Source organism: Lampetra planeri, chromosome 47, assembly GCF_965212315.1.
Source record: "Lampetra planeri chromosome 47, kcLamPlan1.2.h2, whole genome shotgun sequence".
Taxonomy (NCBI): domain Eukaryota; kingdom Metazoa; phylum Chordata; class Hyperoartia; order Petromyzontiformes; family Petromyzontidae; genus Lampetra; species Lampetra planeri.
In genome coordinates this window covers 5139166-5164056 of record NC_136153.1, presented here as the reverse complement: position 1 = coordinate 5164056, position 24891 = coordinate 5139166, and the positions used below count along the sequence as shown (strand labels likewise).

The 24891-nt window shown below is 48.9% G+C and overlaps 1 protein-coding gene across 1 annotated transcript in view; it reads left to right on the top strand.

Annotated features, from left to right (window-relative positions):
- Positions 1–24891, top strand: part of LOC144733527 (fibronectin type III domain-containing protein 1-like) — an 82217-nt gene that overhangs the window by 38654 nt on the left and 18672 nt on the right. Inside the window, exons 15-18 of the mRNA XM_078615474.1 lie at positions 5980–6471; positions 11693–11749; positions 12628–12726; positions 13801–14025. Coding sequence (XP_078471600.1) covers positions 5980–6471; positions 11693–11749; positions 12628–12726; positions 13801–14025 — 873 coding nt within the window. The remainder of the gene's footprint in view (positions 1–5979; positions 6472–11692; positions 11750–12627; positions 12727–13800; positions 14026–24891) is intronic.

Genomic DNA, 24891 nt, shown 5'->3' with positions numbered 1-24891 from the left:
TAGCCTCAGAGTTGGAATTTAGACAAATTGGGTGAAAGGCCAGATTTTATTTGATTAGTTTTTTGTTGTTGTTGTTGAGTGTTGAGTGTGTGCAGTCATCGATGACCAGGCTGAAAAAATACAACTAAACCAAGACACTAAACTAAAACTATTAAACTAAAATAAAAACTAAAATATAAACTAAAACTAAACTATGGAAAAGTAGGAATAGGTTGCACCCTTTCTGGCAATAGAACAGGCGGTGTTAAGATGTTAAAACACCAAATAGAAACCTTTTGCCAGCAACCAAGTTGCTGCATCGACCACTCGCAGCACTTGTGGTGAACATACAAACAAACATTCTCCGATAATGTACGCGTTGTCTTTCAAACGGATTGTCCTACACCAGAGACACCAGTGTCAGAACAGGTAACGCCAACACTGCTCGACTTTTGGCGGCGGGCAAACCCCACATCCGCGCCGCTGTCCAACGTGTTCGCCTCATCACAATGAAAAAATTAACCCGTAAAAACAAAGTTTTTCACTATAAATCCTTTATATGCGTGGCGGCTAGAGTCCTCTCGTCCTCTGGCTAGAGATGGCTGCCACCTATGGGTCAGATGATTGCCTGCCACCATTAAGCAATTGGTAATTAAATATAAAAAATGTTTTCCCAAAGTGTAAAATTTTGGAACAAAATTTTCACGAAAATAAATTGTCACGCACAACGAGTCTGTGTGCAAAATGTCAGCTCGATTGGATCACGGGAAGTGGGTTAAAAAACGACCGAAAGATTTGCACGGTCGTAAGCGCGCAAGCAAGCAAGCAAGTGAACTTAATATAAAGGATTTAAAAAGAAGTAATCACGGCAGAATCGGTCAATGTGACAGACGAGAATCACGAGGGACTCTTCGGCTCTACGTCATCCTCATCAGCGTTCGTGCGCAGCGCGTGATTCATGCAACCAGCCCTTAATGACCATCGCACTGACAATTCCCTTTTTACATTTATTCATTTCGAGGTGCAGTGTCTATGCAAGTGGCTACATTGTGGTTCATATCGGGTGCTGGTTCCCAAAATGTAAACCTACAAGAACTAACAACCAGATCAATTGGCATATTTGCCCACGTGACAACCTGATTTGCATTCATACCTTCACGATCTAATCCAAAATAAATGTGCAACTTAACTTGTGCGACAGTGGAGAGCTCATGGCCGTTGACGATGATTATGATCATGATGATAATTATTACATTATATATTTTTGACAAATACTAATTTTGTATTCGAACCACAATTGTTTAGCCGACCTTGTGTCCAACGCAGCTGTATTGCGCTGACAAAATTGTCAATTTCCACTCACACCAAACAATCCCCCATCCGCCCTCCCTCGTGAGACGGCCGTGCGAGCGGTTCCGTTCATAATGAGACTGCGCATCCCCTCGCTTCGCGGAGGAAGGAGCCCCTCACGTGGTTTGCAATGAGGCGTCAAGAGCAGCCGTCTGAACGTGCCCTGCAGCGAAACTGAAAGCGATCCTCTAGGGCGACGGAGGTGGCTCATAACGCTGGATCAACACTTATGTCATGTGGATATGCAAGCCAATGACCCTACTCCCACGTGACTGCGCAGATCACGAAGATGCGGGACAGGCGTGAGCACTAGCTTTGTGCGGCTTTCTGCCATCATCTTTGTAAAGGTTATTTCAGCTCGGGGTAAGGGAAGGGGGCGGTGGAGGAGAGCCTTCGTTGATACGTCGATAAGCTGACAATGCGGCTTGCGCGGCTGATCACTTCCCTATCTAATAAGGCGGCACCAAATTGGGAATCATAATGTTTGCGGCACGGCATTAAACGGATTCATGCCGCGAGATGCCTGATGGGGGTTTTGTTGCCGGAGTGGAGGGTGCCCACAGGTGCACACGGTGAGATTGCTGGTGGGATTTCACTGAAACGGCATTGCAAGAAAAATTATAATGAAATCGTGACAAACTCTCGCGGTGCACATTTATTTCATCGTGTGCGATCTCGCCAAATTCCATTAACGTCCTGGGGAATACGCACAGAGGTGGGGAAGAACACCAGAAAATGACCCGATATTTCAAATTACACTTCACGATCTGGCCAATTCCAATGTAATGCAGCAATGGCCCCGTTCTGATGAATCAGCTCAGCCCGGTTTGTCAATCGGGAAAGTGTGATTGGTTCGGATTTTGACGGCAGACTGACCTGGGCAAGGGGGCTGTAACTGAGCCATGTGGCCCCACTTTTTTTTGGGACAAAGTGGCTCACTTTGCCAGGGTGGGGGGGGGGGGGCTATGTGATGTTCGCGGGGTTAACAGGGGAACAGACGTACGTGAATATAGAGCGTCCGTCGCATCGGTCAGCTTCATGGCGGTGGAATGAACAACAAAAAATACAAATCCGTAAAACATTTCTATCATGAGAGAGCTTGACCTCCGTTAGGTTCACTTCCCTCCCACCATGGAGGGAAGGTCGGGGAAACTGTCAGCCAGTTCCGCAAGAAGACTCAGCACTGAAACGTTCTGTCAAACCTACGGAGCATAAACGCAGCGCCTTCGTGATAGCCAATGTGCCATGATAATTGCGCGAATGCCAAATGTACTTTTTATTGTGCCATGAGAGGGGAGCAGCCGAGCCCAAGCAGCTTCGCGCTGAATTAATAATTCCAACTTGTTACGCACCGCCGCGCGGCGTCGTCTCTCTTGCGGAGACAGAGAACGACTCAGAGGTGCGACGAGGAACCGCAGACGAGCGCGAAAGGCAGCAGCCGGCGACAAAATTCTCTCCCAAGCTCTGCATGCCTCCATATATTAAGGCGCTCTTGACCAATTCACACGCGGGAGAAAACTGGAGCATCCGGTGAAGAGCACACACGTGTGAAGGGGCAATGCTCCATCCTGCACGGATGAAACACATCAGCTGTACCGCATTCTCCTGGCGAGCCAGGAGAATATTGGCTGCTTCTTGATCCGCCCACTGGCAGGAAGCCTCACAAGATTCCTGTGATCCACCAACCCTCACCTTTGCAGAGCTCGATTACTCATCGTGCGTTTAGCCGCCACCGCCAGGCGATCAAGAACTCGAGCCACCCGGCTTCCAGAAATCAGAATCAGACTGTTTATGCTGAAGGAGGAATCCGAAGAGCTATAAAGCTCTTTTCCACAGATGTTCAGTCGGGGGCGGCTGAGAACGTTACAACAAGAAACAATAAAAAAAAGCACGATAGGAGTGCAAAGTGCAAAAGAAAGTTACCAAATCACCCAAACGCGTACAAATAAACACAAACTATCCCCATCGTAGCAGGCAAAGCCTACTCGGCTCCTTGTTTGCAAAACGTCCCCGTAGACACAGCACAGGCACGGGGGAGTCGGACTCGGCATAAGTAGAGGGAGAGGCAGTCGGGGGGACATCTCGCTCTTTCAAATGCATCAAAGGATGGGCAATTGGCAGACCCCCCCCCTCCCACAAACCACTCCTCACATATGCAGGAGGCGTTTTCCATAACCACTAAATTATTATGTCTTTTGCGGCGAGGGCAGCAATGTGGATTCTCTTTCTCTCTCTGTGTGTGTCTGCCCCCTGGCTTGCTGCAGTCTGCCCCATCAAAGCAGAAGCACTCCCCTATTCGACTTTCTTTACCCTGCAAGTGGTCAGAGTAAAGGAGCCCTCCGCCTCCACCCCACCCCAGTGTTTGATTGATGAGGAGCGCTGTCGCAATATCAGTATTTATCCTGGCTTGCGGAGAGTGTTGGCCCTCGATGGTCTATCTGGCTAGGGCTGGGCATTGCTGCTGGAGCATGCTTTTGCTTTTTTTTTTAAAGTTCTTCCATAGCCCTTGCCGCAGTTAAATAGATAGATATCAAAGGCGAAATTATATCCTGCCAGTAAAACAAAAAAGCGTGCTTGTAACGACGCCTCATCGCGAGGGGCTGCTCAGCCTCAGCTGTCTCTTGTTTGTCAACGTTCCAGATCGTTTGAGTTGAAGGCGGTTTGGGAAAATGCCTCGTACGGTTGATTTCAAAGATAGTGCCAAGTGGAAGCACTTACAAGCTGGATTGGACGTAGATCACAGTTAAAACTGATAATTAAATTCCAGCTTTCACTCTATCGCAGGGTAGCTGCAGGGGACATTGGTGCGTTAGTCGTTTACTAAACTATGTTTTACTTCACCAAGTAAGGTCCATTGAGCTGTATAGCTCTTTTTCAGACGCGACCTGGATTTCACAAATTATAGCCCAAACGAAGTGGTACATCACGTGGAAATGTATAGCAGCCAAATACTCTGAACGCACGTTTTCAAAAAATATGGAGGCAAAAACCGGAGACCCCGGAGAAAAATCCACGTGACCACGGTGAGAGAGACACGCAAACTCCGGATATACAACAGGCGTCAGGGTCGGGATTGATCCTACGACCTCCTGTATACCAGGCGAGGTAGTTAACATCTCGTCAGCGTGGCGCCAAAGATAATTTCTTAAGGCCGTGGTTCTCAAACGTTTTTTGTATGAGTGCCTCCCTAATCAAGACCACTGGTCCCCACCACCAGTACCCCTTCCACCTGGGCCTTACCCCCCCCCTCACGTTATTTCTAAATTTGGAGAGAAACACTAGAGGACCTGGAGAAAAACCACGTGAACACGGCGAGAACATGCAAACTCGAAATATACAGCAGCAGGCGTCATGGTCGGGATCGAGCCCGCGACCTCCTGCAAACTAGGCGAGGTAGTTAACATCTCGCCACCGCAGAAACCAAAAGCCTGAATTTTTCTATGGCTCATGTTGGGTGAGACGATGGGGTGGCAGCCAAGGCAAGCACCCTGTCTGAGAATAACATCCACCATGGAGATGTCGTGATGAAATCAGGGCAACGTGCAAGCGCTAGATAGATTGTTGCGTTACAAGACTGTGCGAGATAGCGACGGCTTGGGCAAGGTTTCATCCGGCGCTGGAGTGATGATGCTACTTGAATTTAAGCTCTGGAAAGATCAAGCTAAACAGTCAAGATTTTTTTTTTACCAGCGGTGTAAATTCCACGTTTTTATGGCAGCAGCCAGTCTCTCTTTATCAGACACCGCTACTTGATGTTCCACAAAGTTGTCGTCCAGCGCACAACTTGAGACACAACTTCCGTGACCAACAAGTGAATGGGAAAGCCTTCATCCTGCCGTGGGTTGACCAAGGGGTATAAATCAAAGGTACTAAGACTGAACGTAAAAGACGCGTGCTGTTTTCCCCCCTTCAAATTATGATTGCTGCGCATAGGGCCCAAAGAGAAAATAGCGCCAAGTGACCAGCAACAAACAGCACCATTGATAGTGTGGTTTGTAGGAATGAACACGTTTCTGTGAATTAAGTAAAGGATGTGGAGTGAGAACTTGGGAAAAGAGAAGAGCGGTTCCGGGATAAAAAGCAGAGAGAGAAGTGTGGGTCGTGAAAAGTGGTGGTGGAACGGTGGTGGGATGTCAACTACCTCGCCCCGTAAACAGGAGGTCATGGGTTTCGATCCCGACACTAACGCCTGTATATTTGGAGTTTGCGTGTCTCTTTCTCTCCGCGGTCACATGGCCTTTTTTCCAGGTCCTCTGGTTTTTCCCTCCACGTTTAGAAACATGCGTTTAGAATATTTGGCTGCTGTAAATTTCCCCGTGATAATCCACTTTGTTGAGCTATCATTTGTAGCCTGGTCGCTTCTGAAAAAGAGCTACATAGCTCAGTGGGCCTTACCTGGTAAAATATTTCTATTATTACATATGTAGTTTTAGGAACGCAGTGCGGATGGGGCAGGAGACAGTCAGTCCTCCAGAGTGAGTCCTCAACACGGGCGGAGGAACCACCGAGCGAGGTTCACGGTAACAGTGAGCATGACAGCAGCGATAGACGAGCGATAAGGAGGCGGACCCGCTTGCCGGCGAGGGAGTGAATCGACGAGCGCTGCACACGACTGCTTTGACGTTGAATTCTATCGATCCCCTGGCGCAGCGGAGGACGGCACACCGATCCTCAGCCGGGAGGGCCTCCCGGTGTTCGGCTACGGCCGCGACGGCAAGCCGCTGATGGACGCGCGCGGGCGCCCGCTCTTCTCGCCCGAGGGCCGACCGCTCCTCGGCCTCCACATCACCTTCCCGGCGCTCGCCACCACCACGACGACGGCCGCCACCACCACCACCAGGCGCACCACGACGAGGAGGACGACAACGACGGCGGCCACCACCACCACCACCGCGAGGACTACGACGAGACGTCCCACGACGACGACGACCACGAGACGCACCACGACCACGCAGCCGCCTACGACGGTCGACCACGCAGCGTACGAGGAGGAGCCCACGTCAGCGCTGCCAGACTCGTACGACTACGACCTGGACGCGGAGACCACGGTGATCCCGCACGCCGCCACCACTGCCGGCAAGCCCTTCCTGTGCCCGCCCGGCGCGGCAGTCAACGGACGCGCCGACTGCGACGGCGCGGAAGGCAAGCGAATGGGTTCACGTGCGCGGTGCGGTGCCTCGTGGGGACGGTCAGTCGTCGGCGGATGTACTTACGCATGTACCTGGTGCGGTGTGCATAGTACGCATCGGCAATGGTGGAGACAAAGGCGGCCGGGCGTGGTGTTGACCACCCACCTCCTCGTGTGCCGCACCAGCCTTCATAGGTGCTACTCGCTCACAGCATTTGCCCCAAAAGTCTGTTAAGACTATACGGGGGATTTTTTTTTTGTATGTACATATGTACGTTGTATGGATGTACGTTGTGTGAATGTACGTACGTTGTATGTACGTATGTACGTTGAACTTCTTTCGCACTACACGTAGCCAACCGTGCTCGTTGGAGGTGCGGGGGAAGGACAACAAACTAAATCCAAAAGGAATTTCTACAGAAGTGCGTTTTCAACTCGTTAGCAAGTCGTTAATTAATATATATCGGTGATGTGAAGCCCCAACGACCTGAGATCAATTTCCGGACACGGCGAACGTCAGTTTGTGAGCGGAATCTGAACCGGTGCTGCGTCACGTTCATCCACCGGCACCGACCAGTGTGGTGAAGTATGTTCATACATCCTCCCCTACCCCCTCGATGAATGTCACAGTGGGCGAGGGCCTTCATCCAGCAGTTGATTGACAAAGGGCTGTGAGCTTTACAGCTCTCGCAAGGCCTGATTGTCTGTGTGTGGTGGTAATGCTCAGGGATAACAATGATATCCGAGATGTTGTGTTTGATTACTGGGCCAAAGTTATCGTAAAAGGAGAGTAAATAGTTCGTTAATATGATTGACGTGTCAACTAATTGTGAATTGGAACACAACAGTAATTCGTAACCGTTGCATCAAAATTACCTCTTTGAATATCGAATTCATCAAAAAAGACCAGGGCCCAATTTCGATTTAAAGCTTTCGTGACTGCAGGGATTCATCTTCTTGGTTCTTTCGGTAAAGTCACGTAGAAGGGAAGTAATCAAATAATAAAAATAAAACATAATAAAATAATTCTCACAAAGGGCCCACTCAACCCTGCCAATTGTACCTCACCCCAACAGCAACAGGTTTGGGTCAAATCACCTCCTGTTGAGAAACCCGATTACATCATTGGCTGCAATGCCCAATCCACAAACACCACGGGGTCATCACGGCGGCGATTCACTCCGGCTGCTCCTGACGGGCTCGTCCGGCTTGACCGACCTCAATGTGAAACTGCAGTTTTCGCTCTGCGTCTGCATGAGCCGTACGAAAGAAGAGGTAGAAGAAGAAAATCAAGCATATCAGATCAAACAGTCGGTTTCTCGTTTTGCGTAATTTCCACGTGCTTACAGGCAAAGTGCGGTTTCTCTGGAGTCGCTTTTGCCCACGGGACGAGCGTCTTCCTCATTCCCACCCAGCGGCGCACACGCACGCGCGCGTGTGTGTGTGTTTGCGCGCGTGTGTGTGCGTGTGTGTGCGCGCGTGTGTGTGTGTGCGCGTGTGTGTGCGTAAATGTGTGCGTGTTTGTGCGCGTGTGTGTGTGCGTGTTTGTGCGCGTGTGTGTGTGCGTGTTTGTGCGCGTGTGTGTGCGCGCGCGTGTGTGTGCGCGTGTGTGTGCGCGTGTGTGTGTGCGCGTGTGTGTGCGTAAGTGTGTGCGCGTGTGCGTGCGCGTGTGTGTGTGTGCGCGTGTGTGTGTGCGCGTGTGTGTGCGTAAATGTGTGCGTGTGTGTGCGCGTGTGTGTGTGTGTGCGCGTGTGTGTGTGCGCGTGTGTGTGCGTAAATGTGTGCGTGTGTGTGCGCGTGTGTGTGCGCGTGTGTATGTGCGCGTGTGTGTGTGCGCGTGTGTGTGTGCGCGTGTGTGTGTGCGCGTGTGTGTGTGCGCGTGTGTGTGTGCGCGCGTGTGTGTGTGCGTAAATATGTGTGTGCGTGTGTGTGCGCTTGCGTGCGTGTGCGTGCGTGCACATATGAGTGTGTGCGCGCGTGCGTGCGTGCGTGAGTGCGTGTGCGTGCGTGTGTGTGCGCGCGTGCGTGCATGCGCGCGTGAGTGCGTGTGCGCGTGTTCGTCATGCGCATTCCTCGCAGCAAAAAAAGAATACATAATAATCGCCGCCGACAGTGCCACGCCGGTCGCTGTCGGTGGACCGCGCTCTTTCATTTGTAGCGGCGGCCGGCACATGTGGCGGCCGAGAGGGCAAAACAAATCCCTTAATTATGTTGCTCGGATGACCGCCACCAAATGCATCCAGTCCGATGCAATGCAAGCACCAGTGACATCTGTCTATCGCACAGCGTGATTGAATTGGCACATTGAGACACCCATTCGAAACAAAATGTACATCAACGGCAGGAACATTTGAATAAAAATTCAACTGCGATTTGCCAGATCAAGATAACTCTGGTTAGAATCGTGTTTTTTCTGTCCCGCTGCAACCCAATTTGCTCGTTGCTTTCTTTCATGGAATGGCGGGAAGTTGGCATGACAACTCCGATGAAACATATGGTGTCCCAAAAAAAAGTGTGTGTGTGCGCCTTCGTTTGAATCAGTCAAGCCGCATTATCTTCTCGTTGGGTGTGTAACGCTGTGTGGAAGCTACCTGACCCAGGTATTCTCGCCCACAGTTATGCCCTCCCTTCTCTGCACCGGTTCGAAACATTCAGGCTGACCTGCTTACGATCCATCCTGGGTTTTACCAGGGTGAATTGGGTGAGGAGCTCGCATATCCTTGAAAGATCTCGACACAGTCCCATCAGTGAGCTCCTCCGGCAGGAGAAGCTGCATTGGGCGTGTGGCACGGGCTGCAGGAGAGTTGTGCTGATGTGGCACAGGAGCACGTGGAACTGCGTGGACTTGCTTATGACTGGTACGAGCGGTGTCAAGATCGATCTTTGTGGAGGAGGATCGTGAACAACGCTACTGGGCAGTTGGAGGCAGTCGCCCTCACAACAATGAGCGGAGTGCCAGGTGGCAAAAACACAGCAAGTTGACAATGTGGGGAGCATAGGTGGTACATCTGCCAGTCATCTCAGACAGTAAACCAATAACAACCGGGTTTGTCCCGTGACTTCCTGTCAGCAAGCCTTCAACACTTCACATGGCCTTAATAGTGCACATAGCCTGGCACAAGTGCTGTCGTGACATCACTGCCACCGTGTTTTGGTAATATCTCGCGATTTGGAAATGGTTACTGGACACAGCGTATGTGACACGTGTCTACCACAATCGGGCATTTTGATTTGAAACATCAAAGGTTGTGTGTTTATGCTGGACTTGCAATCCAGAGGTTGCTGGTTCGATCTCCCCGCACGGCAGCTGTAACAATGGTGCAAAGTTATTAAACCCCCGCTGCGTTTGCCACCCGGGCAATATAAATGGGTATCCCAGTTAGACCCATTGGTAGGTCGCGTGTGATGGGGTAAAGCGTTCCTGACTCTTCCAACTTAACTAGGCAGCGTGGAGGAGTAGGCCAAAATAGCCTCAATTGTACAGCGGCACCTTTGTATTTGACGTGAACGTGAAAGGGAGCAGTGGTGCTATGGACTCCGGCGTGCCGAGTTAAATTCCCGGCCACTGGCAAGTGACGTCAGGGCCAGGCCCGATTACCTCACTCGCCCTGCAGCCAGCACTGACCAGCGTGGTGAAGTATGGTCATACAACCTCCATCACCGTCATGGCGTCGGGAGGTCTTCATCCAGCGGTGAACTGCAACATTTGTTCAATTATTATTAATTATCTTCTTGGTTCTTTCGGTAAAGTCACGTAGAATGGAAACAATAAAAATAATAAAAGAAAACATAATAAAATATTTTATTATATTATTTTATTATGTTTTACAATAAAACTAATAAAATAAAACATAATAAAATAAAATATTCTATTATATTATTTTATTATGTTTTATTTTATTATTTTTATTATTTCCATTCTACGTGACTTTACCGAAAGAACCAAGAAGATGAATCCCTGCAGTCACGAAAGCTTTAAATCGATATTTGTAATTACCCTTGTGTAATTCAGAATAAATAAGACATACAATGATAGTAATTGAGGGTGGTAGATGATTGTTCGATGTTTTCAGGCCACTCTAAATATGATCGTAAATTGCATAATTGAACTGGGAATAGAAACATAACACTCTTATGAATGGATTTCACCATTGCATTTAGTTTCACAATAATTTCAAATTGTAATGCCACGCAACAACTCGGTTGTTCTGCAAAAATGGAACAACAACAACAATAATAATAACAGAGCACGTTTGTCAATTCCAGGAATTCGTTCCAAGTGCAGACCATCCGGTCCAATTTATCCGTGCGTGCGAGTGTGCGTGTGCGTGTGTTGCTTGTTGTTTACGTCTTGTTTTGCTCGTTAGCATCGGAACAACGTGAGCGCACCGTTTCACGAGTCCACTCCGCTTGTTCCATGACGACGACACTCAGCTTCGTCCTCCGAGCCAATTCCGAGAAACCGCACATTGGCACTGTTCCAGAAGAAGCATGCATTGTGTGTGTTTTTTTCCCATCCCCCCAATCATTTTGTTAACCTCTCATAATCATGTTGACCTTTGTAAGCCTCTTGGAGCGATGCTATTACACGAACGTATTCCAAAGTTATGGTCCATGAGCACGGGCTTAAAGGTCCAAAGTCAAACGAAAACTTATATTCTTGGGTCTTTCGGTAAAGTCACGTAGATAGGTTCAAAGAAAATAACAAAAACAAACAAAAAAATAACAATAAACGAGGTCAAGAGCAAACGAAAACTGTTGAAGTTTTCATAGGGGTCACTGCTAAATACGTTTCTTGAATTGACCAAGGTTCGAATAACTTTTTGTGAAAAAAAGAGTCGATGGGGAGGCAATTCCCAAGACGAGCTTCACGAGGTAAAGAAGAAGTGACGGTGAGCTGCAGCGCGGTGGCTGAACGCGGCGCGGGGTGACGGAGTCAACGAGTGACGTTCACGGGAACATCAACTGCAATGGCAGCAACATAAGAGTGGCAAGGGGACGGCTGACCGCCGGTGAGCGAGTGACTTGCGGTGGCGAATCTCTGAGTGCCGAGTCATTAATCCACCCGGCGGCTTCAGGTTGAATTCTATCAGAGCCTCGGGGGCTTCAGGTGCCAACTGTGCAACATCCGGCAGAGAGGATGGAAGTGACGGATAAAGGTGCAGTGGCTTTGGCAAATTGACGACCTCTCAACCTTAACCTTTTGACCCCTTCATTTCTTTCGTGCCCATGCAGAGTCATCAGGAGAAGGACCAATCGGACAAACTGAGGACCTGCCATTGGTAGATGAAGGTACCTACAATAGCTGCCTACAAGGCCCGCTTCATTGGCTGTATATTATTGTTGTTTGAAGCTTCAGGCCGTGATGCGGGTGGTTTTTTACACCGTTTGCCATGACATACTGGATTCAAGCTGATATCATTAAACATTAGAATCTAGGGGCTAAGCAGGGCCAAGGGCGGGGCTAATGACGCATTCATTGCATGTGACGTCACGTCGGTCAGTAACAATGCGAGCACATCTGAGCGTCGCCTTCACGCATCTCGGCGCGTTCGTTGCGCATGACTTAAGCGGCACGGCTCGGCTTCGCTTCTGCAGTGGGAAAACGACCTGACGCCTCCCGAGCCGACTCGGTCAGGCTCGGCGCGGCTCGCATACGCCAGTGGAAAAAAAGAGGCGTGAGCCGGGCCTACGGTTCGCCTGGCACCTACCCCGTAAGACGCCGTGGCTGCGGAGAAACGAGCCGCCTTGTGCCGTTCTGCGCCAGTGTAAATGTTTCCTGCCTGTTGGTCCAGATCCCGTCAGATCTTTCGCTTCACGTGGGGCAATATTCTTCTTGAGCTCCCGAATGTATTTCCTGAGCAACCTTCCCGCATGTGGGATGTGAGAAGCTCCCAGCACGGGGAGCAAAACGTTGGACGTCGTGCCGAAACGTCGGACGTCGTGCTCTCCCCGATGTGATTTCAGGGCAACCAGAAATCACATCGGCGAGAGCTACGGCTGCTATCTCTCTCTGTGTGCCCTAGTCGCTGGCTCAGAGTGCAGAACATCACATCGCGTGCCACGATCGTTTGTCCCCTGCGACTGCTGCTCTTGTGTGGTGGTGTCTGTGCGGTGTGACCTCCCCTCCCATGCCGTCACGTCGCCCTCGCCGGCGTAACGGCCACCAGGTCTGCAGACCGCGGGTAGCGGCTCGCACCTGGACCACGCGCCGTTCCGCATGTACCCGATATCCGAGCTGGACTCGGCAGGAAGGAAGAGATTCACCGGTGAGGCGCGTCGTTCCCCACTCGACCCACCAAGCGGCAGCGCCACTGTTGGGCTGCGCTCAAGACTGACGCGTTTCGAATATTGACCATGAGAATTTTACTTCCGATGTTTTTTGTTGTTGTTGGATGCTTTCTGACCGACATGGAATGTGTGAACGCAAAGAGCTCCGTCCGTCGTCCGTCCGTCTGTTCACGCGTCTGCAATGGGGGGTGGGGATCACGATAGCTCTCGTCAAGATGGTTCAATGCAGTGTCAACTTCACGTCGTGTTGCTGTTAGGGACTTGCCCTGTGGACAAGTGGCCAAATTGACTAAACAATTGCCAAAAACTTGGCGACACACATCAGTGGCAGAAGCACCGTTTGCGAAATAATGCAAAACGCGCTTTGCCCTGGAAGTCACTGTCAATTTCAGTCACTTCCGTGGGACAAACGCGCGCCGCAAGCGTTTACCGCAGCCTTGCGTGATGTGCGTACCAACTCGCATTAGTTATCTTCATGGTTGTATGGAGATTATTTAGATTATTTTGCTGCTATGAATTTCCACATTTTAAGCCATTTCGTTGAGCTATCATTTGTGGCCAGATCGCTTCTGAAAAAGAAGTTAATACCTCAGTGGGCTTTACCTGGTTCAAAAAAAAGTTGTATTTGTATATTTTTTGATGATTTGTTTACCTATCCCATACTTTGCACTCCTATCGTGTTTTTTGTATTGCTTGTTGGTGTAACATTCTGACCCACTCCTACTGGATCATCTGTCTTCATCTTCTTCGCCGTGTCTCCTGTCCAACCTACATGGTCTTATCACAATATTCTGCACAGGCCACCGCTTCTGGTGTTGGCATTGCCAAATCTCGAGGAATGGCATTGTGGTGCTGCAGGGCATCCCAGGAGATGATCCACGATCCATGATCATCCGTGAAAAAATTCATAGCTCATCGGATTCCTTCAATATAAATAACCACATTCTGATTCTGTTCCTTCTTCCGTCCGTCTGTCCGTCTGTCCGTCTGTCCGTCTGTCCGTCTGTCCGTCTTTTCGTCCGTCCGTCCGATCGTCCGTCCGTCCGTCGCAGCGCCCCACGTGCGCTATCTGAGCAAGGAAACCGACACGCCCTGCTCGCTGTCCGACGCCCTCGAGCACTTCCAGGTGAAGACGCTTGACGACCTCATCCCCAAGGAGCTGGCCCCCGTGGCCCTCCCGGGTTCGCCGCCCAAGAACCTCACCGTGGTGGCCGTCGAGGGCTGCCACTCTTTCGTCATCCTCGGCTGGACCGACGGGGGCAAGGCGACGCAGTCTGGTAGGAGTCGCTCCGCTGCTTCGGTCATGAGAGATGTTAGCCAGCTCGTCTCGTATGCAGGAGGTCGTCGTGTTCGATTTCGATCTTGTCGCCTGGATTTGCGTGTCTCTCTCCCCGTGGTTGCGCAGATTTTTCTCCAAGTTCTCCGGCTTTTTCCTCAACATTTAGAAACGTGCGTTCACAGTATTTGGCTGCGATGCATTTCCACGTGATAAGCCACTTCGTTGAGCTATCATATATGGCCAAGTTGCTTCTAAATTTGAGCTGTATATCTCAGTGGGCCTTACCTGGTAAAATAAAAAAATTGTTTAGTTCATAAATTGATGAATGAATGATTACAAAAAAATGACCCCGGGTGGCTCAGAGGTCATCGCTAGCCCATGAGACAAGGGCATGCGCTTAACTGCTAATGAGACCCTGAAAGTTGGAACCAGTCCAGAGGTTGCTCGTTTCACTGCTGCTTGGCAATATCGATTTAGAAAGTCAAAACATGCGAACAGGATGGAGTTCCACGTACGTGAGCCGAGGGGGTGGAGTGGCATCGCCTGGGCAGGGAAATGCTGCTAATAACCAACAGGGCTTGCGTCCACCATGAGCAGTGTTCACCATGGACAGGAAGCTTAAGTATATCGTTTACTGGACATCTGTGAAAAAGGGCTTCATAGCTCATCGGTATTTCTACATCTCCCTCACTCAATGACATTCTTCTCGTAAAACTCGAACACGTTGACCCTGCAATCGGATGTACTCGTGATTTATCGATACAATTCTTGAAACAAAAATTATAGCTGTTAAAATTTGCCACGCACAACGGTCCCACTTTTGGGCCAATTGCCCGTGGACCAAGAGCTGAGCTCGAACCGCTCAACCAAAAGTTCCACATTCACCAGCAGCGGTCGATGACCACACACGCACGTTGAACTTCTTTCACACCGTGCGTAACTGATCGGAGGTGCGGGGGGAAGGACAACACAACCAAAACGCAAGAAGACCATGGTAGGCACACAGCCGTCGGGAGAGCATGGTAGCTGCTGGCCTATTCTCTTTGACACGGCGCCCTGCATGAACCACAGTGTGGCCACTGTTGTATCAGAGAGCACAGACACGGCCACCTCCGGCGGAACAAACCCAATGTGGGGATGTCCTTCTTGTTGGTGCGTTCACGCAGGGTGATGGTCATTAAAGAGGGTGGGTTGCATGAATCACGTGCTGCGCGCGAACGCTGATGAGGATAACGTAGAGCCCAGAGTCCCTTGCGATTCTCACGTGTCACGTTCACTGATTCGGCCGCGGATCTTTTTTTTATTGCGATGAAGCGAACACGTTGCACAGCGGTGCGGTTATGGGGGGGGGGGAGTTGCGCGCTGCCATTTGGAACGCTGTGAGCAAGAGGTAGTAGCGTGACTCAGAGGGTCAGGGACGCTGAGCCGGTAACAGCTGGGAACCTGGGTTCGAATCCAGGTTCCATCAGACCGTGATTAAATCGCGTTCTCGAGTGTGGTGATTTTACGGTCCCAGCCTCCGGTGATTAATGATTGCACGAAGAAAAAAAAACCCGTACGATTCTGAACTCGATATGGCTATATATATTTCAGCTCTGAGTGTTATTTATTGGTTTGACTGGTCACGGGACGAACATTACTCTCATATGCAGAGCGTGTGGTGAATCGCTTCCTCGTGCTGCAGTGCTTCTCAGCCTCTCTCATTTCAGGGCACACTCTGGTAGCTTGCTCGATCTTCACGGCACACCGAACCAAAAAAACACTCGCCGTGTGCCCGGGCGGGTGAGTGGGTGGGAATGCATTGCAGCCGAGAGAGAATTCACAATCCCGTGCCTATATGGATCTTTTCGATTTAAAGCTTTCGTGACTGCAGGGATTCATCTTCTTGGTTCTTTCGGTAAAGTCACGTAGAAGGGAAGTATTGTTTTATTATGTTTTATTTTTATTATTTTATTACTTCCCTTCTACGTGACTTTACCGAAAGAACCAAGAAGATATATGGATCTTATGGAGAACAAAGGAAATCGAGCGGCGCTGCCAAAATCCATAACAATAATTTGCCCAATTGTGTGAGTGTATTCACGTCTGTGTCGCTTGCCCGCGTGTGTCTCCACGTCTCTGCGTGTATCTGCTGACGTCTCTGTGTGCGTCGTCTCCGTGTCTGTGTGTCTCTGCGTGTGTCTCTCTGAGGCTTTGTGTGCGTCTCTGCGTGTCTATTCTTATTCTTAGGTTTTTTTCAGTAAAATCACGTAGGTAAAAAATTAAAATTAATAAAAGTAAAATAAAATAAAAAATAAAATAAAAATCACGACGTTTCGGAGGCAACACAAGCTTCCGTCTTCAGGTGGAACCGTCACAGCACGCTTGCTGTATCAAGTAAATGAGAAATTCCAAGAGATACTACCCCGTATATATACTGGTTGAGGGGGGGAGGAGCCAGGACAGGCCCCCTTTAAATTATTATGGTAAGGTTGGTGCGGCTTGAAACTACGGCTAGTCTACATAACAAAGGACTGAGCCTTTGTTATGTAGACTGGCTGAGGGGGGGGGGGTGCCAGAGTTGTTAAAGGGCAACTGCTGCTAATGTGTCTGTTGAGAGGGCCAGTGGTGGAGACTGTCGGCCGTCTGCCGCACTGTGCATGCACGATCAATGGAGAGGGAGGGAGGGAGGGCGGGGGCTTAGAGGTTATTTCCCTATAATTCCGACAACCCCGCGGCACACCTGGTCCTATGCCGCGGCAAACTGATGTGCCACGCAGCAGAGTTAGTCTACCGTGTGGATCAGAGGTCAACTGACGGCACCTCAGAGCTGGCTCTACAACATCTGCTTCTGTGGGCTTTTCTCCAGTACGGAGGGTCGTGGCGCTGCTCTGTAAGAGATTGGAATGGGGGCACGCCATCTCGTGAATACATTTGGTGGGGGGGGGGGGTTTGGCTTGGGCGGAATGACAAAAATGTAATCGTATAAAAAGACCTGGCTCGCAATGATAAATGTGTTTCCACTCTTTTTTAATTCCCCATGAGGCAAAAATTCTGGTTAATTGCCCCCCCACCCCCACCAATTATCGTATAAGAGCACACAGAGCTACGGCCAACAACCGTAAACTCACGTTGCCTTGCCCCGTCCCCTCCCATGCTAACCTTAATCAGTGGCGACTTAGCATGTAATTGCTGGAGACCTGCTCGCAATTCATTTGCGGTTCTGCCAAATTTAGCGGCGTGGGCCAAACTGTTGGCACGGCTGCCCTCTGGATCGTGCTGTCGCAGTGGCGGTCGCGACGTCACTCCCGCCCTCGTGACCTTCGCAGCGATGGGCCCCCATGCGGCTCTTCACACCAGAGGAGGGAGGATCATCGCTCAAAAAAGCAGCGGTCTGAACATTTTGGAGAAATAAAAAAGAAAATCACTCCGGCGGTTTGAGATTAAGGAGGCTGCCATAGCGTCTAGAGGTTGCAATCTATCAGTCTTCAGTGATAGCTGTAATATATTCATGATAGAGGGTTTTTTTGGGGGTTAGATCGTGTAAATATAAATGTGTCGTTAAACCCACCACCACCCGGCACAGCCAATTATTAAGGTTTGTCACGTAAACAAAACGTGCCAATTCTTTACTAGTTCAGCACACCAACTGTGTGTTGGAGAGTAAACCCACAACATTTACAATTTGAGTACGACGTTTCACTGGCTATTACAACCAGCATCATCAGGCGACAGGCAGAGTTATGGAGAAATCCTCCTCCTGTTTCGGTCTTAAATCGACGGATAAATATTATGTCATCACTTGTGAGCCAATCAGGTGCAAGGACCAGAGGGGGAGAGGGGCGGGGGCAGAGGTTAATTTATGCAAAAAATGAGAATGGATCTCTATTATTGGTTGGGTTATTCACAGTTTATCAAGATGCATAATGTATGTAGATCACGCATGTCCATTACATATGTACATAACGTATGTACATTCCGCTTTTCTTGGGTAAAAAAAAAGCGAGAATACATATTTATTATTTTTTTCTAATCTGGATCCGATTCGCCAACAAAACACTTTTTTGTTTTCGGGAGATCCCTGCTGCTTTGGCGCATACATTTAACAACAACAACAACAAAGTCGCCAAGTTGTCTAGAAGGGACGACGATGATGGGCGACAGTCCAGTATCGCGGTGCAGTTCCAGAGCGGACGTCCGCTGAGGAGATGGAGCGGTGAAAGCAGCTCGTGTGCAGGTGCCAGGCGGATTGTGGTTCATTGCAGAGCCTTGACAGATGGCAACGGCTTGGGGTGGCCGTCTTCCAGCAGCCGATTTATCGTGGCTGATGATGGTGGTGGTTTCCAGGAGAGCGCATTTAATATCGCCACTGAGTCCACACGTATCGGTTCATTAACCAATTAAGCAGTTTCCAGCAACTTTTCAGGGTAAAACCAATTTAAGCAGTTTCCAGCAACTTCTCAGGGTAAAACCATTTAAGCAGTTGCCACCAACATCTCAGGGTAAAACCCATAAAGCAGTTTCCAGAAACTTCTCAGGGTAAAACCCATTAAGCAGTTTCCAGCAACTTATCAGGGTTAAACCCATTAAGTAGTTGCCATGAACTTCTCAGGGTAAAATCCATTAAGTAGTTGCCACCAACTTCTGAGGGTAAAACCCATTAAGCAGCGCCATCAACATCTCAGGGTAAAACCAATTAAGCAGTTGCCATCAACCTCGCAGGGTAAAACCAATTAAGTAGTTGCCACCAACTTCTGAGGGTAAAACCCATTAAGCAGTTTCCACCAACTTCTCAGGGTAAAACCAATTAAGCAGTTGCCACCAACATCTCAGGGTAAAACCAATTAAGCAGTTGCCATGAACTTCTCAGGGTAAAACCTATTAAGCAGTTGCCACCAACTTCTCAGGGTAAAATCAATTAAGCAGTTGCCACCAACTTCCCAGGGTAAAACCATTTAAGCATTTGCCACCAACTTCTGAGGGTAAAACCAATTAAGCAGTTTCCAGAAACTTTTCCGGGTTGACCGATTCAGCAGTTGCCACCAACGTTCTCAGGGTAAGACCGATCAAGCAAGTTGCTAACAGCAAAGAAGCTCAAAGGAGGGTCTCTAAACTTGTTCACCATCACACTCCGCGAATCAGCAATCGCTGCTTTCAGGGTTATAACTCACAGGCGGGTATCTTCGAATTTTGTGTCAAAAATATTATAGATGTTTTCACGGAGGTGCGTGGTAGAGAAAAATGTACAAGACCAGTGTGATGTTGCGAAGGATTTCGCCTTTTCATGACAAGTTTGGGGCAAAGCAGCCTCTTCGTTTGACAAGCGAGGCGTTGCAACTGAATATTTCTTTTGGGTCTGGGTTCGTGAGAGCTGCTTGGATGACTGCATCGATCCCCACTGAACCAAAATGCCTTTGCATAGTCCACAAAGGCTCGGCCTCGTGGTACTTTATACGGAGCGATGACATCAGCTCGTGTGCGGGAGCTCGGAGGACCGTTGCATTGCTGGACCGTGAGACATGACGACAGCTTTAAAGGGGGGCGAGGGGGGGTCGACGGGGGGGGGGGGGTCATTCTCCAGCAGTGGATAAATGATGGCTGATGATGATTGATGACTACTGCAAGCTGCTTGTCGTGGTCAAAGCGTCTCCCTTGTTTAATAATAAAAAAGGCTGCCTGCTCCCCAAATAGTTTTCGCGTCGGCCCATATGTCCAGCCGCCCTTATGTGTATTTAAAAAAAAAGGTTGATATGTTCCACTATTATTCCAACGTCCCACCAGAGGCAACGTGCTTTGCAAGAGCCACTAGAAAACGACTCTCTGCATGGCCCAGAACATCAGGGAGTTGGTTGCTTACAGCCGGCACCGACAGTGGAGGCAGCGTCAGGAATTCTGAGCAGGGAGGGTGTCTTGGCGAACCGGGAGGGCACATGGGAGCGTTCGCGTCGTTGGAGAGGGCATTGCGAGGTGTTCACCGCGCATTTACGCGTTTCTCTACATTGAGGACGATGGAGGGACGCAAGGGAGGGTCTTCTTCTTCCTTGAGTCTGTGCCCTGTGGCAGTGTCTTTGGCTCAGACTCACTCCTTCGCCCTATCCGATCTTGAGCATATGAATTCCAATATATAGAGGATGATAGAGGGACGTAAATCAACGTCTTCTTCTTCCTTGAGTCTGTGCCCTGTGGCAGTGTCTTTGGCTCAGACTCACTCCTTCGCCCTGTCCGATCTTGAGCATATGAATTCCAATATATTGAGGATGATGGAGGGACGTACATCAATGTCTTATTTTTATTATTTGATTCTGTGCCCATGTGTCAGTGTCTTTGGCTCAAACTCACTCCTTCGCCCTGTCCGATATTGAGCTCTCTCCTTTGTTTCACCGCGTCAGCCCGTTCCTTCAAGTTATTAAGCAGCAGATTCATTTTCTGCCCCTTAGCCACTTTCCTAACATCCTCAACTTTTCCAGAACTACCTTCATGAAGCTTTCACCCCTGAGAATTTTTCCAATTCACATATTTCTGGATTACCATCATCATCACATAGCATTATCACATTGCATCATCAGCGTTATCATCGGCGTCATATGGTTTAATAAAGTTCAGCATACATTAATTCAAGCTTTCACCTTGGACATCTGTGAAAAAGAGCTTTATAGCTCATCTGATTCCTCCGGAATAAATAAATATTCTTATGCTGAATATATGCCCGATCCACATGTTACCTGTTTTTTGATCGTCAAAATGAAGACTTCTCCCTTACCTGCTCGAGGACTTCCTTAGTACTCTCTATCTGTTGCGCGTAATTACTTGAAGATGTTTCTTCTTCATGTTGTTGTTTGTTGCGGTTGCACCCGATTCAAGAGCCGAATGGCTCACAGGGCTATACCTAATAAATGAACTGAACTGAACTCTCTCTCCATCCATCCAACTCGATTTTCTCAATTCGACCCGAAAAAAACCCACATCGCAAAACCTTGCAGTCTCCCATTCCCAGAGACCAGGTGTCTGCCGCAGACAACACAACGCTCCGTACAACGCGACGCTTCATATATCCGGGTCTTCGCGAGAGTGTCTTCTTCTGCTCACTCGTCTTATCAGCGGCAGTCAAAGGGCAGGCAAATGTCTCAGAGGTCTGCAGAATCACTCGTTGCTCAGAAACACATGCTCAAGGGATGTTCTTTGGATAACAAGAAATTACTGATATCAAATGCTTGGATTTTTTTTTACTTGTTTGGATTTTCAAATACTTTGCATTACGCAATCGTTGAACATTTATTTGTGATAGAAATAGTGGGCATCACCTCGTTTGGCAGGAAACATGGGCAATGGGACGTGATATTCTTTTTGCATCGATCTGAAACGAAACACGTTTTTCGGATTAAACGGCGTGTCAAGAATATGCTCGATTTTCAATTTTTCCGGATTCATCAGAAAAGTTGTAACATCTCCAGCGTGCTCACGAACACACGCACTGACCTCCTCCTGGCTGTTGTTGGCAATGTCATGCCAAGAAAGAAGAAGAAGAGGCGTCCCCAGGATTAATTCTGCCACTTGGAAGTTGCTGAAGGCGCCGATAATGACAAATGACTTGGAGCCCACTGAGTGTTCATTGTAACGCAGTGCTGCATTGCAATTGTCCCTGATTACGAAGGCGTTCAATTGAGCCGCCCACACACTGGACATGTGTGACAAAGAGCTTTACAGCTCATCGGATTCCCCCTGCGCTCCAAATAAAGATTCTGAATTATAAATCAGTCCGTTGTTTCACTCGGAAGCAACAAAAGCAGCCACAATATCGAGGAGACTCCCGCAATGCCGTGAGAAATTACCGTTAGGTTCACAAGACAACACCCACCTCGAATTAACGTAAGGCAGGGGTGGGGAACCTTTTTTCTGCCAAGGGCCATTTGGATATTTTAAACGTCATTCGCGGGCCATACAAAATTATCAACTTAAAAATTAGCCCGTTTATTTGGTCAAACTTTAATTAACTCACCCCTAATGTGATGGCTGAAACTGCTTCTCTTTGGCGAGGCGTGCGATGTTAGCTGGTATTGATGATGTTGCTGCTACTCGCAACTGCTTTTCCAGGTTTGCTCCGAGATTTATTGAATTTCGAGTCCCGCCTGCGGTTGCCTTGGCAGGGCCAGACCAAATGATTTCGCGGGCCTTATACGGTCTGTGGGCCGGACGTTCCCCACCCCTGATGTAAGGGCTCGTTCAAACCGCTGCGTTGCTTATAGCTACACGCGTTGGAAAAAATCAAGGAATCCCCCAACAAAAATCTGAGCGCATCGTGTAAGTCGCGTTCCCTGCGAGCGGCCTGCGAGGGTGGCGGTGGCGGCGACGCTAGTTTTCTTCCCAAGCCGGCAGCTGAACATCTGTGCAAAAAAAAAATCTTTATAGCTCGTAATATTCCTCCAGTGTACATAAATATTCTGATTCTGATGGATTGAGCACAAGTACTCGCTATGACCTAACCATCCAGCTAGCTAACAGTACTCGCTATGAACTAACCATACAGTTCGCTGCTAATACTCGCAATGACCTAACGAACCAGTTAACTACTCGTATCAGCTGTCACCTAACCATCCAACTAGCTACTAGCTATGACCTAACCATCCAGCTAGCTAACAGTACTCGCTGCCATCTAACCAACCAGCCAGCAGTCATGAGTTACTCGTCATGACATAAGCGATCAGCCAGAAGCAACAGCCATCTCACTGACAATAACACGTGAATAGTCGCCCAGCAGTCACGAGTGCTGTCAGCTCTCTGCTCATTTGTTCTTGCCAGCAGCGGTCTTCTCAGATGTACAACGTCGACAATGATTTATAGTTTGCAACTCCAGATCTATACTGGTAGAAGAAGGTCACGTGTGCGTGTACGGCCCCATCCACTGCTGGATAAGGGCCTCATCATGACATGGGGATCATGTTGGCTATTTGATGTCACTTCACCACGCTGGTCATTGTGGATTGGTAATGGCAAAAGAGCAGAGATGTTGGAGGTCAGTACAGTACAACGGTGGAGTTTTCTCCATTGCATTTGTTTTAATCGCGTTGGTCGCCCATCCAAACACTATCCAGGCGCAACGCCTGCTTAGCTTCCGAGATATGATAATTAATCATCACTAATTATTCATACCGCACCTCTCATGCAGTAATTCCGAAGGCAGTAACATCTGACGAGATCACGTGCATTCCTGGCAATTCATTAATTAACCAACTGATACATATTTCAATCACACAATTCAGTTATTTATGACATGAAGGGCCGAAATATCTAGAACAATAGTTACTCCTGCCCAGAGATCTATAAGAACTTTTTTTTTAAGTTGAATCTTACTCCGTGAAAAATGCAGCAGTTTCCATTGAGACATGTGTAATAATCCTTCTTGAGACGGCTTCGGAATCAGTCCTTTTTATTTCCACTTCCACAAATACACTTTACTCACACACTCTCCGTTGCTGGCAGACAACGGAGAGAGGGCAGACTTCACACCAAGTCCCCACCGCGCACGTGGCACCCAGAGCGCCCGTACGCACGTGACCCTGCTCTTGTCGTTCCCAAGTCTGCTCTCGATCATTCCCTCTCTCTCTCTTAATCCCTTCGTCACGTGGTACCCCCCAGCCAATCCTCCATGGACAGCCTTGACCGTTCTCGATGGTTCCCTGTCAATCCCGGGACCACGCCTCTGATCCGGCTCCCCATTAGCTGGGGCCCCGAATGGCCAGGCCAATCACCCCTGCTGACATGCCGTGATCACGCCGGGGCCATGCTCCCTGTCTCAACCCTTATTGGCTACAAAGCAGGACCGGCAAGCCAATCCCCACGTGAACACTCTATGGCTGTTATTACACATGGAAGAAAACCCAGGTGAAGACATAAGCATATTGATTTGAATACATTTTTTAATTGGAGAGACCGAAAGAGGAACACATGGATTACAGAATGCGTGCAGTTTAGTAGCATCATTCAAACCGTTACGATTTTTATTTTCTTTTGCCAGTTAAGGACCACTGAGCTATATAGCTCTTTTCAGAAGCGTCTTGGCGACAAATGACAGCCCAACGAAGTGGTTTATCACGTGGATATTTATAGCAGCCAAATACTCTTCAACGCACGTTTCTGAACGTGGAGGGGGGAAAACGGAGGACATGGAGAAAACTCTACGCGACTACAGGGAGAGAGAGAGAGAGACACGCAAACAGGCGCAAATATACAGGCGTCAAGGGTCGGGAATGAACCTACGACCTCCTGTATACCAAGCGAGGCAGTAGAGAAAAGTGAGTGGGGCTTGGGTAAGACATGTCATGGCTAGAAAGGGTCGATGGCCGATGGCCAAGCATAGTAACGGAGTGGCAGCCAAGGCATGGAACGCGTCTAAGAGGTCGCCCACCGAGGAGATGGGGCAATGAAATCAGTTCGCATGCAGGTGCTGGGTGGATCGTTGTAGATTGAAAGCGAATTTCTTTAGCACGGTTGGTTACGTACGGTCCGAAAGAAGTTCAACATTTTTACATACGTTTAAATACAGGAAAGACCTTCATCCAGCAGTGGATTGACCACGGCCAATTGTGATGATGATGATGGCGATAACTTTGTTTGAAACCAAGAAGAGACATTGTTTTGATAAAAAAATGGGAACATTTCTCAAGCTTGTGTGTTTTTTCAGTCTTGCAAATCTGCTGCACGTGAACCGTTGGGTTGCACAGGAAGCCAACATGTGACCTTAGTGCAAATAAAAAAATATTTTTATTGGAAGCGCAGATGTTTGAGATGGGCCCACAGCAGTCAGGACAGCTGTGACATCACTTTTCTTCGCTGGAAGTCATCAACAAAAGCCACCCGGAATGTTTAAAAAAAACTATTTTATCCAAAA